The sequence below is a fragment of the Silurus aristotelis genome, assembly GCF_946808225.1.
Source record: "Silurus aristotelis genome assembly, chromosome: 26".
In the NCBI taxonomy this organism is placed as follows: Eukaryota; Metazoa; Chordata; class Actinopteri; order Siluriformes; family Siluridae; genus Silurus; species Silurus aristotelis.
This window is the reverse complement of record NC_139599.1, coordinates 2,708,512-2,726,635: the sequence shown is the minus strand read 5'-3', so window position 1 is coordinate 2,726,635 and position 18,124 is coordinate 2,708,512. Positions and strand designations below refer to the sequence as shown.

Sequence of the window (18,124 nt, the reverse complement as noted above, 5' to 3'; positions counted from 1 at the left end):
AAATAAAATCACATGAAGAAACACTGTGTACATGGTAGGGTTTACAGGAGATCCACACAGAGCTGAATATTTATATGGCAAATATAAACACAAATACAGTACAGTAAGAAGCCAGTGGAATGATTCAGGAATAGAACTGAATGAGAGTTAGGAGTCATCCCTCAGACGGCAGCTGTTTCTGCTCTTCTGCTTCCTTTTTGTCGATCTGAGCTCGAAACTCCTGACGAGCCTGACGGTTGGACTCTAGGAGCTCGTGCAGTTTTCCATTCAGCACGTCGTTCCTTTCCTCCAAATCGTCCAGGCATGAGTTGATCTGATCCAGCATGGTGTTAATGGCGGCGTACTCTAATGTTGCAACAAAAAAAAAACAACCTGTGAACAAGACTGATCTCATGACCATGGGAACAGACTCATCATCTGTGCATGCTGCGTGATCACACACACAAGCGTAATGACGGCATGAATAAGTTAAGTGAAATCTGGATAAGGTAGTCTATCGGATCTACAATTTAATGACTTAATTCATGTATTATAGTGGAATTAAATATATAAAGTTACTAAACATTTTTACTGGTCAACGCTGGGTGGCAAACACACACACACTGAATATCAACTATTATTTAATTAGATATTAGCTAAATCAATTCAACTTCCTGTTGGTTGAAAATCTCCATCCATTTTTCAGCCGCTGAAAAATATTTGAAAATAAATGTATGTTTTAATTATACGAATACATGCTACATCACATTTTACTAAACTATTTTTTTTTAAAAGGTCTTAAATTGATGAAGTGTGGACACTATAAAATGGTGATTTAGGTACAGTTTGTCAGTTTTGTTTAGATTTAGTTTGAATCTTATAAAATGTAAACCTCTATGGATCTCGACAGATTTCAGAAAACATCTGCAGACTTCTACAGACCTCAGAAAACCTCTAAAGAACTCCATCGACCCCATCAAACCTGTACAGAATTCGACAAACATTTACAGTCCTCAGCAGACCCTCTACAGACCTCCCCAAACTTGTAGAGACTTCTACAAACCTCTACAGACCTCAGCAATCTTGTACACACTTCTGCAGACCTCTTAAAACGTCAGCAAAACTGTACAGACCCCAAGCCTCTATGGACATCTACATTATTATTATTATTATTATTATTATTATTATTATTATTATTATTAGGAAAATTAAGAGAAGGATTTTTTTGGGGAGGTTCAAAATCTGGCAACCCAAATTTATTCCTAACAGCCTCTACACACTGGGCTTTAAATCCTGAATTATCATTATTATTATTATCGTGTGTGTGGGTGTGTGTCAGTCAAACAACTCACCATCTTCATTAAAATCATCCTCATCCTCAATGATTTCATTAGCTGTAACCTCGGGATCTCCGTTGGGTCCTGACATTTTCATCCTCTTTATTAAATACTAGAGCAATAAAAATCAAGCTGTAGGGCTAAACAACATTAGATTTTACTATACACTCATAACTGTTTATATTTTATGATTTACAGCTCGTAATTAAAATAAAATAAGGTTTAATCGTTACTGTGATAGACCCATGATCTGCAACACAGCTGACAGTCAGGTGATTTGGAAAGGTCTCCTCGTAAAATGCCATGCTAAAAATAAATTATTTATGAATGGAAAAAACGATCTGTTAACAAATATGCAAATAAACAAGAGCTTAAATGTTTTGTTTTGTTTTTCAGGTTTTTTTGCGGTTCGGCTTTTTTTCAAGTAAAAAAAGAAGATTTATTTAAAACCAAGCAAACAATAATCACGCGTATAAAACAAGTTATACATGCGTAAAAAAAACAAATTCTACTTACAGTTATAATAATATTTATTATCATAATTTAATAGACTTTTTTCCTGTTTATTTATTAAAAAAATATATATAGTGTAATATTGCGTGCAGGCATTATTGATAGCCACCAATCCAAGCTGAGGTCCAAACAGGTGTTGTATGCGTCGCAGGAAATATACGTCATCCGTGTTGCTCTCAAACCAAGCTTTTTTTTTTGTTTGTTTCAGCAGTATTATTTAAAACAGGTAACTTATTGTTGTTATGAAAAATATTTTACTTGTTTAATTCGTTATGTCACATGTAAAGGTTTTGTGTTGATTATAAATTGCTTTACTTGCTGTTAAAATGACGAGTTTTCTCCGCACGTGGATCTTTTGGAGCAGTAATGGAGGACTTGCCTGCAGATTTACGTGAATTTCTACAAAATCAACCTTTCCTAGAGCTCACTAAAGACAAAAAGGTCATTTGCGATCTATTAAGAAATGTGACACGTGTAACACAGGGTTTTGTTTATGATCATGTGATGATGATGATGATGTTGATGTGCTGTCTGCTTTTAGGTCAAGTGCTTATTAAATGGCCACGAGTTTCCATGCAACCTTGCAGAGCTACAGAACTTCATATCTGGAAAGAAATTTAAGAAGCTGTGTGCTGGAGAGGAATTTAACTACAGCCAGTATGAACCTCATCTGGTCCCGAGCACAAAGCAACCGTATGTTTTGGTTACTTATAAGTAATTACTTTTGTTTGTTCTTTGTTTTTTAATGTGATGTCGATGGGAGAGCTACATGACATTTTTGCCTTTTTTTTTTATTATTTTCCCCTCTTTAAGAAATCATCTTTTTTGCAAGCTGACCCTAAGACACATCAACCAGCTGCCTCATCATGTTCTCCGGCACGTTGGTGGAAAACGGTTCAAGAAAGCTCTAGCACAATGTAAGTGTATTTTTCAGAGATACGGCGATTCTTCTAATAATGCAATATTTGTTACAGGAACATATTCATCCTATTTTATTATTTTCTTTTACTGAGTTGTCTGAAAGTGACTTCTTTTTTTTTTTCCATTTGTTCCTATAACTTTATGTGCAGATGTTTTATGTGGGTTATGTGTTTTGTTCCTCTCATAACATGGTAATAACATGGTAATGGTGATTAATCTTTTTCTTGCTGAACTCTTTTTTTGTTTACTCTGTTTGTTTAATTTCATGGAACCTTGAAAAAAAAAATGCCCTGACTTGTTTCTGACACCTATATAGCAGCTATAAACAGTCATTCTTAGTTGACGTCTCTTATCGTCGTCTCATTTTTCACTTAAAATGAGTAATTAAAGAATACCTGTTTGCGCTTTGCAATTTCAACTCTTCTGTCCTTTTGACCAATCAGGATCAAGCATTCAGCAGCGCTGTAGTAAACACTGAGACCTGCGCACAATAACAACACACGTGATTTGTTATTTGTTTACAGCACAATAACAACCTAATTGTAGTATGTAATGTTTTGTGCTTTTCTCCAGATGAGGAATGTATAAAACAAGGTGTGGAGTTTGTTCCAGTCAGACTGAGGCAGAAAAAGCCACCGAGAGACACGGATGATGCCATGGATAGCAGGAGCGAACGAGGGAGCAAGAATAAGCATAAGCAGAAAGACAAAAGGAAGCAGGACAGCGGCATTTGGGCTCCGAGCTCCAGCGAGGGAGAAGGCAGCGACTCTGAGGACAGCATGTCCGATCTCTATCCTTGTATGCATGCAGCTTTTATACCAGCTCAAATTCATATTGCTGTAGTCTATTCTGTTAGAATTGTCTTGTTTAACATCACACCATTTCAAATTTTGTCATGCATTCTTTTTCTTTTATTTATTTTATTTTTTTATTATTTCTTTTTCTTTGTTTTCTTTTTATTTATTTTGTCTATAGCCACATTGTTCACCCCAAAGACAGAGGGACAACAGAAGATGGAGGAAGACAAAGATGAATTCCAGACTGATGATGATGATGATGATGATATGGAGGTTTCTGAAAGGGAAGAAGAGAAACAGGCAGCACAGAAACGCAAAAAGGTGTTTAAATATTTTTTTTTTCCCCAGGTGTTTTTTTGCAATAAACTGTATTTACAGTATCTCACAAAAGTGAGTGCACCCCTCACATTTCAGCAACCATATTAGTAGATCTTCTTAATGGACAATACTATAGAAATAAAACTTGGATATATTTCAGAGTAGTCATTGTGCAGCTTGTATGAAAATAACTCAATATGCAGCCATAATTGTCTAAATAATTGGCAACAAAAGTGAGTACACCCTCAGTGAACATGTAAAAACTGTCACATTTTGTGTGAGCACCATTGTTATCCAGCACTGCCGTAATCCTTCCGGGTATGGAATTCTCTAGAGCTGCAAAGGTTATTGCTGGAATCTTCTTGGCGGTGTGTTTGGGGTCATTTTCATGTTGGGAAAACTGCTGTTTGATCCAGTTTTTGATGGGATTGCATCATGTTGTTCTTCAGAATGTTACAGTACATGTTGGAATCCATGTTTCCTTCAATGAACTGCAATGAACCTCTAAAGCAATGTTGCAGCTCTCATGCATCTGTTTTTTGAAGCAGCTTCTGCACCTGATGCACCGCACGAGTGAAAAACATGAACATGATGGATAGGACATGTGGCTTTGCATGGTTACACGGCGTACAGCTGTTATCACTTAGGGTCTACTTACTTTTTTGCGGGATATTTTGAAAATAATGGCTGTATGTTGAGTTATTTTAAAAGGACAGTAAATCTTTACTGACATACAAGCTGCACGTTGACTTCTCTAAAACACAGTATATCTATATTTCTATAGGATTGTCTCTTGGGAAGATCTATTAAAATGGATGCTGAAATGTGAGGGATTTACTCACTTTTGTGAAAGTAAAAGTAAAATAATTAAGCAGTATAATTCATTATTTTTGTTTTTACTTTTTTGCTTTTACAGGTCCAGGCTGCTGGTTTTAACAAGAAATTAAAGAAAAACAAAAAAAGGAACGGTTTCAAGGGCATCAATAAAGTAAAAAATGGAAAATAATAAAATTGTTTGCATCAAGTTTTCTATGTCATTGTTATTAGTGTGATACGCTGTCATTCAGGTGGGTAGTTTTGTAAGAATGTCCTGTTAGGAATATGGATCATGCAACAGTCACAAAGCATATTTTTGTACCAAAAAATATGTAAATTTCTCAGCTGTTTGAGACGAATGGGGTAATTGCAACTGGATAAAGCAAATACATGCAATACGGTGAAAAAAGTGCAGAACATTAGTAAAAACTTTACACTTTAATGTTTCAGATCATCTAACTAATTTAAATATTAGTAAAAAGATAACACAAGTGAACACAACAAGTGAACTTTTAAATGAAGGTTTTTATTATAGAGGAAAAACAAAATACAAAACTTTATGGCCCTGTGTGAAAAAGTGTTTGCCCCTACGCCTAATAACTGGTTGGGCCGCCCTTAGCAGCAACAACTGCAATCAAGCATTTGCGATAACTTTCAATGAGCCTGTTACGTCGCTGTGGAGGAATTTTGGTCCACTCATCTATGCAGAATTGTTGTAATTCAGCCACGGAGGGTTTTCAAGCACGAACCGCCTTTTTACGGTCATGACACAGGATCTCAATAGGATTCAGGTTAGAACAGGTTTTTTTTCATTATTATTATTATTATTATTATTATTATTATTATTATTAACAGCTGAGTACAAAATGATTACAATAACGTATTTTATTTTGTATAACATTTATTACAATTGTTATTAATCAAATATCGCAGAATGCAGTGCTCATTGGTTTAAGGTGAAAGTATATATATATATATATATATATATATATATGTTCTAATATGATCTAAATCTGTAAAGTAGCATCATGTTGTGGAGGATCTCAGTCTGGCCCGAAGGTTCATCTTCCCACATGACAAAGACTCTAAGCACACAGATAACACAGGAGCAGCTTAGGAAATACTCTGTGAATGTCCTAGAGATCTTTAAAAGGATTTGCTCTGAAGAATGGCAGAAAAATCCCCAATACAGGTGTGAAAAGCTTGTTCAATTATTGCCAAAGGTGCTTCAACTAAGTACTAAATAAGGGGCTTAATACTTATGTACATGTGATTTTTTTTTTTTCTTTAGTTTTTTAATTAAGATTAAAAAAAATTATAGGCATTTCTATAATTCTGTGTTCACTAGATTGGTGGAAAAATAGATACATTTTATCTAAAATTTTATATCACCTACATATAAAGTAATTTTAGAGTATTACTATTATTATAGTATTATTAAATCTTTTTTTTATTATTCCAGATGGTTCTGCATTGCATTATAACAGTAAAGCATAGACTGGATGCTTTTTCGTCGCGCGTCATATGACGTAATCGAAGAGCGACTCCGTTGTTTTGTGTTTACCTTTGGACTGAAAGAGCAGCATTTACTCGGTTTTTTGTAGGTTTTTTTGTATCTGTACTTTATTTTACGGTAAGGTTGAGCTTTGGTTTAACATTTCAATTAGTTCGTGGTACATGATTTGTAGCAAGAGAAACAATTGGTCCATAATCACTGGCAAATCGCTGGTGAATGCATGTGTATATATGTATAGAAACAAAAATTATGCATCAGATTGTAATGACAAAAAGTGTATTAATTAACAGGGTAACCATATTAAAATTCAGCAAACAATGGATTTATATGTACAGTTTTGATGATTTGATTCGACCAGAGGGTGTATTCGATATAAATATTACTAACAATATATCACATACGTGTATTATAATATTATATATTACAGGGCTGATGATATCTCCTTCCATCCTGCTGCATAGGTTACATTTGTTAAAATGCACCAGTGCATTCAGTGTTTTTTGTTTTGTTTTGTTTGTTTGCTTCTTCTCATGTACAGGTAACTGGATGTTTTTCTGAAGCCCTGCAAACTTTGTTACAAGCATTCCTATCCAACATGGCAAATACAGTGGTGAAATTTACCTGGTGTTCGTGCCGCAACTATAAAATCCAGTCCAAAGACACACACGAGAAGTGTTTAATCTGCCTGGGAATTCAACACGCCAAGGAGGCTGTCCTGGAATATGGAAAATGTCCACACTGTGCCAAGATGGACTGGAGTACTTGTATCAAGCGTCTAACCAAGGTGCAGGAGGTGATCCATCAGGAGGCCCAGCAGCGAAAAAATGAGGCGTCTCAAAACAGAAATCAGTCGAAACTTGAACCAGTTGCATCGTCTGCTACGGCTAAATCTGTGAAAGTCATGTGTGCTACACCTAATGTTTCGGAGGCCGAAACTGCTGCTTCAGCACCATCTTTCTCCTCTGCACCTGTCATGTTTACTCTTCTCTCACCGTCTTTAAACCTTCCTGACCCAAATGCTACAGCGGTTAAAGGTAGATGTGTTTCACATGCTGCCTTGCAGCATACGCTAGACTCGGCTTCATCTGTAGCGTCTACGTTGATACCTTCGACGTCACACAAAAGACGCCATTTGTCTAGGTGTCACCCGTGCTGCACGAGACACTCAAGCAGGAGCTGCGGACGGAAACGAAAGCACTCCCCATCTTCATCCTTGTCCTCGTCTTGGAGTTCTGATTCCTCCTGCGAACCTGTCAGGGAGAAGAGGTCACGCCGGGAAACAAGGAATTCGGCAAAAAGTGAGCAGCTCCTTAAAATGGTGCAGGAGAAACTGGAAGCCCAACAGAAAGACATGCAGGTACAGTGGCGCACCATTGAAAGAAGGCTTGATATCTTGGAGAAGAGGAGCCCAAACGATGCTCCAAATTTAGTTTCGCAAGTGGAGCAGGGACAACAGACAGGTATCGCTGCCTGTTCTGGATCAGTTTCCTTTTCGAATGCAGTGAAACAAGAAGATGCGCAAATCGATATCTCACATTCTTTAAAATCCAGTTCATTGCAGCACATGAGCTCAGTGCCTGATGTTACATTGGAAGAGCTGCAGAATCTCATAATACGTGCAGCCAAACGATTGGGTATCGATTTTCCCAAATCTCAAAGCAACTCACAACATCCAGTGATGGTGCCAGAGTTTGAGGATTTGGTTCAAAGTACATGGGCCAACCCGGCGAGCTCACAAGCCTTCAGGCCAGTGTTTTCCGAGTTGTACAAGCTTCATGAAAGCCAAGCTCAACCTTATGAACATATGCCTCAAGTCAACGAACTTATGTCGACCATCTTCCAAGCCGTAATGCCTACAAGAAACGAAGAACACCCTGTTACTCCTGAGCACTGGAAATTCACTGAAGCGCTTGGAGATAACTCGTACGAAACCGCTGGCATGCTAGCAAAGACGGCTAATTATTTGCGATACTTGTCAGATTACCAGAAGCACCTTTTGGCAGAGATTTCAGAAAACCCGTCTCCTCAAAGGCTCAGGGATGTCCTCAGCGAGCTTAAGCTCATCGGAGAGTTCATGTTTCAGCTTTCCGCACACCAGGCCGAACTTTCTGGAAGGATCATGGCAGCATCCGTGGCTCTTAAACGGCAGATATGGATGGCCAAAACCAACTGCACGGATTCGCTAAAAGTTGCGTTTGCGGATCTTCCGTTCGTTGTCGAGACTCGAAAATAGATGTTTGGAACTGATTAGTTTCTGTTTTTTTATGATTATATTTGTGGTTGATATGTTCATTTTTTATGTCTCCTTCCATGGTATTTTGCACAAATTGTTTTTATTATTATTTGTAATTTTTTGGGGGAAATTCTTGTTCAATAGATGCTCGGGGGAAATTGACAAGCTGTTTATGCCATTTGTTATTAATCCATTGTATGTACCCTTTGACGATGGCTACTAAGTTGTTTATCCTCTTTTTTTGTTTGTTTTTAAGTGTAGCTGAGTGTATATAAAAATTTACACACCCCGTTTAAAATGAGTATTCAAGATGTAAAAAAAATTAAACCACTACAAATCACTCTGAATTGTTTCTCACCTTAAATGTGATATAGAAACAAAAATGATTTGAATAAAGAAAAGTTTGCATACCCCATAAAAACAAAAGATTTGTTAAAGTATTGTGCTTGTTATACAGTCCTCAGTCATTTTATGTAACAGTCTACTACGTTATCACACCTTCTTTTGCCAGTTTAATTCCAAAAAAAATTAATCCTCCAGATCTTTCAAGTATCAAGAGGAATTCCTGTGAAAAAAAAATGTTTTCAGGTTATTCAACAGGTTTCAGATAGGATTTAGATAAGGTTTTGTTCAGGGACTTTCCAAAACTTGATCTGTATTTTTTTGCTGACTTGGATTCATGCTTTAGGTTGTTGTTGAATTAACAGCGGCATGCAGGTTTGGGCCTTAAATAGATAGGTATTAAAATATCCCTCAATGAAACCTCAGCCATAGCTGAATTAAAGCAGCCACACAGCATGACGCCCCATGTTGCTTTATCTTGTGTATGGTGTATTTTCAATGCGATGAGATTCTGTGCTTTGGCATAATTTTTTTCCCATAATAAAGATTATGCTTAAACAATTCTTCCTTGGTCACATCAGATTATTATATATAACACTCATGCCTAGTTCTCAAGGTCTCTCAGCAGCTTCCCTGTGTTTTAGGAATATATAGTGTGTGGCGTCGGTTACGACATACACTATATGAACAAAGGTTTGTGGAAACCTGAGCATAAAATTGGAACGTGCTTTTTTAGGTCATCCCAGTCGACATTTGCTGTAATAACAACCTCCACTCTTCTGGGAAGATGTTTCACTAGATTTTGGAGTGTGTTTGTGGAGATTGATGCTCATTCAGACACAAGGGTGTTAGTAAAGTCAAGTACTGATGTAGATGAGGTGAGGAGGCCTGGAGTGCTGTCAGCTTTCCAGTACACAGTACATGTTGGAATTCATGTTCCCCTCAATGAACCACAGCTCCTCAGTGCCAACAGCACTCATGCAGCCCTAGACCATGATGCTACCACCACCATGTTTGACTGTAGGTGTCGCCACACATGCTGGACACCATCTGAGCTAAACAAGTTTATCTTCGTCTCCTCAAACCACAGGACATGGTTCCAGTAATTCATGCTCTTGGACAGGTTGTCTGGAGCAAACTGTTTGCTGGATTTCTTGTGAGCCAGCTTCAGAAAAGGCAAACTGACTTCCTGGAGTGTGCGACATATGGTGTAGAGTGTGTAAAGGTGTAAAGTACTACATACTAATTCTGTAAGCTGATAACCATTACTTTGGAAGAACAAGCAAAAGCAACTTGCTTGACGGCAAGAGACACAAGACACCAATGACTCATAATGATATTAAGAGGTGGATTGATTCAGATAGGATGCTAATGAAGGCCTCGGTGTGAAGTACCTCATACCAGTACTGTATGCCATGGATCTTCAACCGGAGGTCCACGACATGGGTAAAAACATCAAGGATAAAATATCTCATTATAAAAATAATCATAACTATTACATTAAAGTTCTATTAGAGATAAAGTTGATGTTCATGTAGAGGTATAATTGTCCACCTGATAGTAAAAGGAAAATCTATAAAATTGCAAATCCATTCAAATAAAAGACAACTGCGAACAACTAAATCAATTGCGATTATTATCGCAAAATAAGTTTATGATGCATAAAACCTTTTAAAAGATTTGAAAATAAATGAAAATATACAGATGCATGTACAACAACATAGTTATAATGGTCTTAATATAATATAAGTGTGTACATGATAGATTTTTTTTATATCTTATACATTAAATTTTTTTGTATCAGAGGGTCCCTGCCCCATATATTTATCCCCTAAGGGGTCTTTGACCTGAAAAACGTTAAAGACCCTGCAGTTTGCTAATAACTTGTGCTGTGCAGAGACAGAGCGCACGAGCGCGAGCGAGCGCGCGCGCACCCCACCCCCTCACGCGGTATACGTGGCACACGCGGCGGGTCCGCGCGACGCTCAGCGCAACGCGAAAGGGGGGCTGATCGCCGGTGGCGGCGCGCGCGGGATTGTGGGACGGACGGTGCGGCCTAGTGTTGACGTCCAGGCGGCGGCGTTGAGGGGAAATCTCTTTACACCCGCGTCTGAAATAGCAAGAAGGGGACATTAGAACAAGCCTGAGTTTTAATTCTAACGGCGGTGCGGTGGCGAAATCGACAAGTCATGGGTCAGGAGGATATCATGAGCACGGCGGAGGACGTGGCGGATCAGGTAACGAATAACGGAAATCACCCGGGGGTTTGGTGGAATAAAAAAAAAAATTGTATCCATAAGAGCTCGGATTAGAGTTGATTAGCTTAGCCGGCTAGGCTAGTTAGCATCGAAAGTTGCAGAGGAAATGAATGGAGGAGGTTGGTGAATAAAAATGTCAGAAGAGTTAGTTGGCCATAAAGAGAAATAAGACGCAATTATTATTGCATTAATGCGTTTTTTTGGCCTTTGGAGGAAAAGGAAATGGACAGATTTGGAATAGCTAGCTGTTGGCAAAGTTAACTTTGTATATTTTGGTTGATTTGTTAGTTGCATGGGTTGGAGTTTCACATATGCAAAGCCGAGACACACAATAATCTTTAAAATAAACTGTAAAAAGCTGTAAACAATAAAAAGTGCTTCAATTCTTTCTAAACATTTATCACAGGTTGTCAACAGTGCAGAAGTTTTAGTTCTAGATTATATATTTTTGTAGAGATTTGAACATGTCATCATATGGTACTCTAAAGATGACTCATCCTGTACTAGTGCTGCTTTTAGCCAATGAAATGCTCCCTAGAGCACATAAGTCCCTCGCCCAGGACTGTGTCCTTCTCTACAGTAGAAGCTCTGCGGTGTCTGCAAACTATTTCTTTTTCCAGGCTTGGTTTAAGCTGAAACAGTTTACTATAGCAAAACATCAGTACTTCAGAGAAAACGAATTTACATCGATAATAATATTAACAATAATAATGATGGTTAATATTATTTATACAATATATAATAATCTTCCAAACAAGCTTCTCTCTGATCTTTTTGCTCTCTCAGACGCTGGTGTTCAGACGTTATTTCGAAAAGGGTTTTTTTTACGCACAAACGTCACTACTACTTCACTAGAGAGATGGAGAACAAAATGACACATATAATAGTCAAAAATAATCGGTATCTTTGATAATAATACTCATTTACATAATGTTATCATAAAAATTCCAAACCACCTTCTCTCTAAACGTTTTGCGTTTTGACTCCGTTGTTCATCGTGTCAAAAGCTTCAGTGGTTCACTTCAGACATGCGGCAACATACAGAATTAAACCCTAGTCTTCAGATATAGATTATTTTGAAGGTTCCTATTTAAGGTGTACATGTTCATTGGTTTGCATTGATTTTAGCCATTTCAGGACGTGTTGGATCAGATCTAGCTCCTTGTGGTTCAGCAGCTAGGACTGTTTGGATTAGTTTATTAGAGGTGATAGATAGTGATGAAACTCTCATCTGGACAGCAGTAAAATGACCACAAGTGGCGCAAATTACAAATGTGTAAGTGTATATTCGACAAAACCTGGATGTTTGTGTCACATGGATATATGTTCACATTTCAGGTGGTTGAAGAGGCACCGGTTATTATTAAGTATGTGTGTAATATCTGAGGACGGGTCACAACCGTGTCTTCAGATGACGGATGAAGAACGCTGACTTGACAGATATAATCAGCTGTAAAACAGGGAAAAGCGGCAGCACTTCTTGCAGATTTAATCTGATCTGATTAGGTCTTATCTCCAGTGTGCTTTGACACACCTTATCCAATTAATCAGCTGTTTAGCTAGAAGTGTGTTCGAGCAAAAAAAACACTCAAATGTTTGAGACAAAAAGTTCTCTAGGACCAGGTTTGGGGAACTTGTCATTAAGTGAAACAGCTACCAGTGACTGGTGTGACACATGCGTCTAAATTATAGCATGCGATTGCTTTATACGCGACTTTGTGCCTGATAGCGCAAGGCAAAGGTCACTGTTGTATGCCAGCTGTTGCTCAAGGGTGACTTAACACATATCAGCCATAGAGTTCTTCAAACTTGTTTATAAAAGGCTCTTTGTGGTGTGCTCGCTCTCTCTATCTCTCTCTCTCTCTCTCTCTCTCTCTCTCTCTCTCTCTGTGTGTGTGTGAAGTGATTTGGATTTTGTACAAAGATTACAGCAGAATGTTGAAATAATTGTGTGAGAGTATAAAGAAAGTAAGTGATACATAGCTAAGAGGCTACAGAAATAACCTCCATCCTAATATTGGGGTCTCGGAAGCTCATGTTTCAAGGTCAGCATGTGACGAACGGTTACTGTACGTCTCGTTTATTCTGGATTTTTTTATTTTATTCATTTATTTTTTGTCACAAAAATACGGGAGTTGTTCATTTGGAGATGAACGTGCCAGTGTTTAAAAAAAACAGTAAAAAAATAAACAGTATAATTTAAAAAATATATAATATAATACATATAATGTTGCTTTTTCTCGTTGCGTTATGTAGAGTTTATAGTTTAAAATACTGTAACATGAGTGTAGTATCAGAACTTTGCAATATGATAATATGTAGTGATATTGCGATTATTTATATCACGATACCGGAGTGATTTATTTATTTTTTTTTCAGTATTACGAACTGATTACATGCAGCTGAGCCTTTATCTTATTTCTCTTCTGTGTTTAATCATTAAAATCCCGAAGTACGAGGCCTTGGCTGTGTGCTTTTGTGTTGTTTACGCTTAAGCGTTTTTAGAAACCTTGCAACAACACTCTTTCCTTTAAGCCCAGGTGATTTGCACAAGCACTGTTTGGCTCCACAGTACATACACACACATACACAGATACACACATTCCCACCCATCCAGTAGTCCACATCAGCACTTCTCAGAATGCCTCGGCCAATCGGTAAGGCGGATGGATTGTATCAGCCCACACGTCAGTGATAGCACTTGTGCTCTTCTAATGAGCATGCTGTGTACCAGCTTGTAAAATCAGCAACTTTAGAATGTGAATAGATAATGAGGGGTATTTATGGGGGGGAAATGAGAGCGGGAATAAGATTAAAGTCCCCAAACAGTGTGACTGCTCGGTGCAGTAGTATAGCAGAGAAGATAATATTCCCTGCAGGAAAAATTATGATTAGTCAAATAATAATTGCATTAGAAACTTGTGCTCTATGTGTTTAAAATTCATAATAAATAGTCATTTTTTTTATAATATTGATTTAAATTTGTGGATTTATTTTAAACTGCTTTTGCTTCTACAACACACAAAAAACAACCTGAAAAGATTTTAGTAATTTAATTAATTAATTAAATGAATTAAATGAATTATTGAATGGGTAATTCTTCATAGAAAAATGCAATAGATAGAAGTGTGCTATTAATTCCCAATTAGATATGATTAAAATACACTATATTGACAAAAGTATTGGGACACCTGACTTTTCCAGCGATATGTGGTTCTTTCACAATTGTACAGGATGTTTTTTCGAGCATGAACTTTTCCCTTTACTTAAACTAGAAAACCCAAACCTGTTCCAGCATGGCAATGCCCCTGTGCACAAAGCCACCTCCATGAAGATATGCTTTACATGGGATGGAGTGAAAGATCCTTTTGAACACCTTTGAGATGAATGTGAATGCTGACTGTACCCCAGGCCCCCTCACCTACATCACTACCTGACATTTTACTAAGACCCTTGTGGCTAAATGAACATAAATCTCCACAAGCACACTCCAAAATCTAGTGGAACATCTTCCCTGAAGAGTGGAGGTTATTATAACAGGAAATGGAGAATCTTACACACACACATCCTCGCGCTCCTCCGCCGATCACTGAAAGAGAGAGAACACTCATTAAACATTATCTGCTTCAGGTGAGGCATTCCTGTGACTACCTGCTCCCGGCCTCGCCCTCCATTCACAAACCGGTGCTCGGCCACGCCCCCGCTGCCACAGTCACTAATGTAGTTTTTTCCTTGAAAACCTCTATACAGTGATTTACAAGATACTATACGATCTTTGGTCTTTTAAAGCAAATCAAGAATTATGACTGTATTTCTAGTGAAATAAAGCAACATATAAACCTCCTTTATTTTGTGCTTGTGAATCGGATTATGAAGCTTTGATTGAATACTAAGACAAGTGCCTCTTTTTTTTTTTTTTCCTGCAGTTCCTCAGAATGACGAAACACTACCTGCCTCACCTGGCACGGCTGTGTCTCATTAGCACCTTCCTGGAGGACGGCATCCGCATGTGGTTCCAGTGGTACGAACAGAGAGACTACATCGAGGCTACCTGGAGTTGTGGTTACTTCCTGGCCACGTGCTTTGTGCTGCTTAACCTTTTAGGACAGCTGGGTGAGCGTCTGCAAGCTTTCCTTATACTTAAGGCGTGATGGGTGCAGGTTTTAAGATTAGTGGCCCACATTTATTAAGATGAATATGTGTGGATTTACACTGCATAGACAAATGTTTGTGGACACCTAAGCATGAGGTCCATATTTTTTGAACATCCAGTTCCATATTTAGTCCATATTTGCTGGGAAGGTGTTCCACAAGATTTTCTTAAAGAGCTTCTTTAACATCACACCTCTAAAATTGTGGAAAAAGTCTTCTAAATGCTGTGTGAATCTCCTCAACCCTTTTTTTTTCTTTCCAGGTGGCTGTGTCCTTGTTCTCAGTAGAAATTTTGTACAATATGCTTGCTTCGGATTATTTGGCATTATTGCGCTACAGGTAAGGAAGCACGAAGCATTAGATTTGATAACAGATAAACACTGATTATAATCTAATCTCATTTCCATATCCTCTGTTTCAGACTGTTGCCTACAGTATACTATGGGATCTAAAGTTTTTGATGAGGTGAGCTCTATTTAATTATTGACTAACAACAACAAAAATTAGAATTTGATCTTTCTAGGAAAAAGAAGAGTTAACAGATACTTGCTGTAATTGGCAGATGTCCCAATACTTTTGTCCATATATATATATATATATATATATATATATATATATATATATATATATACACACACACACACACTCCCATTTTCTGTGTAAACACTGAGATATGAGCTCAGTACTCCTGGGCCGCATGCTTTAAAGTAATAAAAAATGTATCAGAATGTCTACACAGATTGATGTATAGTGATCTTTGGTGTGTGTGTATGCAGGAATATGGCCCTGGGTGGTGGGCTGCTGCTACTCTTGGCTGAGTCACGCTCTGAGGGTAAGAGCATGTTTGCGGGCGTGCCTACGATGGGCGAGAGCTCCCCAAAACAGTACATGCAGCTGGGTGGCCGCGTCCTTCTCGTTCTCATGTTCATGACCCTGCTGCACTTCGACTCCAACTTCTTCTCGGTGAGGACTCATCACACTAATTGCCCTGTACATATATACATATTAGTGATAATCCACTTACACATTTAATCACATATTCAGTTTACTCACACACTGGGTTTACTCATGAACTCACACACATACACAACCTCCCTCACTTCCTCATTCTTTTGATTGATAATGGTTAAAGGGGCATGATTTATTTACAGCTTATGGATTTTATTAAAATTATTTTAAAGTGTATAGTACACTACAATATGAATTTCAATCTAAACACACTATATGCACTCAAATTATTAAAACCCTTACATTTCATTCTCATTCCTCTTTTAGATCCTCCAAAACCTGGTGGGCACAGCCCTCATCATTCTGGTAGCCATCGGCTTTAAGACCAAGCTTGCGGCTCTCACTTTGGTGGTGTGGCTCATGGCCATCAACGTCTACTTCAACGCCTTCTGGACGGTGCCTACCTACAAACCCATGCACGACTTCCTCAAGTACGATTTCTTCCAGACCACGTCGGTTGTCGGCGGCCTGCTGCTAGTAGTGGCTCTCGGTCCGGGGGGCGTGTCCATGGACGAGAAGAAAAAGGAGTGGTAAGGAGAGGGGATCTCCTCATACAGTAAAACAAACCCACTGCCCAGGACACAAGGACCCGCAAATGTTAAAAGAACCGAACCTCCATTCTCTTCTTCACCTGCTCATTTTTTCTTTTTTTCTTTTTTTTTGTTTCTCATATTTTTTATTTTTTGTTTGTTTTTACAGAGAAATTCACAATGGCAAAAACATGAGTTTTTAACATGCCTGATCAGATCCCACTGAAAAGACCCTGAAAGATACCGAACTGTCTGAGTTAACATTGATTATTATTTTTTCTTCCCACCCCTCTGTCACGGTTGACCAGGATGCTGTCTTTAAAGCATTGTAAACGTATTCGTGTCTGAAAGCTTCACTTCTCATGTGCATTGCTATGTGGTTGTTGTTTTTTAAAACACTTGAGAAATAGCTGTGAATGTGTACGCATATAGACTCTGTGAAACAACAGTAACTTAGTGCTTCAACTAAAATACGACCGGATAGCGATCCGGCACCATTGTTTCCTTCACCCTCAGATCGATCCACACATCAAATTAAAATGGCTCTTGCGTTCGGGGTGCGCGGGGCCTCCTGTAACACTGGTCGTGGTTCAGTCGAGGGGATTTGGTATCTATAAACCACCCTACAGAATTAAAAGGCGGAAGTACAAAGCCTTCTGAACGCTCTATTTTCGCACTAGGTGGACTGTGTACTGTCTGAGTCTCAGCGTGGATCCGGGCAGTAGACATCCTCGCAGTTTATACAAACAAACAAACACTATTTTACACATCTGCACAGGTGGAACAGGTCAGAAGAAGGTCTATTCTGTCAGCCGAACTTCGTCTTGATCTGTGTTTTTGCCATGGTTTGAAATAACACTTTGATTTACAGAAGTTTATAATGTATTTTTTGATTTATTTTTGTTTTCAGACACAGATAAAAATAATAATAAAAGCAAAAAAAGAGAGAATTGACTTGTTTCAAAGATTTTTTTTTTTCCCTGTAATCGTTGTTGGCTAAATATTAAAATGACTAATTTATATGGTTTCATGTTTAGCTCTTTTTTTTCAGGCCCAGATTGTGTTCCATACGTTCTGCACTGTGATGTTCATAGAGCAGGTTCTTGATCGATACTGTTGCACAAATTGTGTACACTTCATTATAGTTACACAGACAAGACTCACATTAACCTTAAACCTTATACCAATGATGGATTCAAAACAAATATTTAGACCAAGAAATTATTTTTGCATGTATCATAACATCTTACAAAAGTGAGTACCCCCCCCATTTCATTATTTTAGTATATTTTCTCAATGGACAATACTATAGAAATGAACCGCAGCACTCATGCAGCCCCAGACCATGATGCTACCACCACCATGCTTGACTGTAGGCAAGACACTATTTTCTTGGTTCTCTTC

At 38.1% G+C, this 18,124-nt stretch overlaps 4 protein-coding genes across 4 annotated transcripts; 3 read left to right on the top strand and 1 right to left on the bottom strand.

The window, feature by feature from the left end:
- Positions 1 to 28: 28 nt before the first annotated feature.
- bbln (bublin coiled coil protein) lies at positions 29 to 1,609 on the bottom strand. The gene is made up of 2 exons (XM_083531428.1): positions 1,332 to 1,609; positions 29 to 345 (listed from the first exon to the last, which is right to left on the bottom strand). Exons 1-2 carry the CDS (start codon positions 1,411 to 1,413, stop codon positions 155 to 157), a joined length of 273 nt encoding a protein of 90 aa, XP_083387554.1. The 5' UTR covers positions 1,414 to 1,609; the 3' UTR covers positions 29 to 154.
- Positions 1,610 to 1,920: 311 nt separating this feature from the next.
- On the top strand, positions 1,921 to 4,889 carry surf2 (surfeit 2). The gene is made up of 7 exons (XM_083531427.1): positions 1,921 to 2,055; positions 2,194 to 2,270; positions 2,371 to 2,522; positions 2,643 to 2,746; positions 3,324 to 3,548; positions 3,726 to 3,868; positions 4,782 to 4,889. Exons 2-7 carry the CDS (start codon positions 2,196 to 2,198, stop codon positions 4,869 to 4,871), a joined length of 789 nt encoding a protein of 262 aa, XP_083387553.1. The 5' UTR covers positions 1,921 to 2,055; positions 2,194 to 2,195; the 3' UTR covers positions 4,872 to 4,889.
- Positions 4,890 to 6,193: 1,304 nt separating this feature from the next.
- On the top strand, positions 6,194 to 9,336 carry LOC310720592 (uncharacterized protein). The gene is made up of 2 exons (XM_083531344.1): positions 6,194 to 6,314; positions 6,736 to 9,336. Exon 2 carries the CDS (start codon positions 6,793 to 6,795, stop codon positions 8,428 to 8,430), a length of 1,638 nt encoding a protein of 545 aa, XP_083387470.1. The 5' UTR covers positions 6,194 to 6,314; positions 6,736 to 6,792; the 3' UTR covers positions 8,431 to 9,336.
- A 1,280-nt stretch (positions 9,337 to 10,616) lies between these two features.
- Positions 10,617 to 17,740, top strand: surf4 (surfeit 4). Its single transcript, XM_083531382.1, has 6 exons — positions 10,617 to 11,009; positions 14,957 to 15,143; positions 15,445 to 15,521; positions 15,604 to 15,647; positions 15,959 to 16,145; positions 16,458 to 17,740. The coding sequence occupies exons 1-6, from the start codon at positions 10,962 to 10,964 to the stop codon at positions 16,722 to 16,724; spliced, it is 810 nt and encodes a 269-aa protein (XP_083387508.1). The 5' UTR covers positions 10,617 to 10,961; the 3' UTR covers positions 16,725 to 17,740.
- Positions 17,741 to 18,124: the final 384 nt, after the last annotated feature.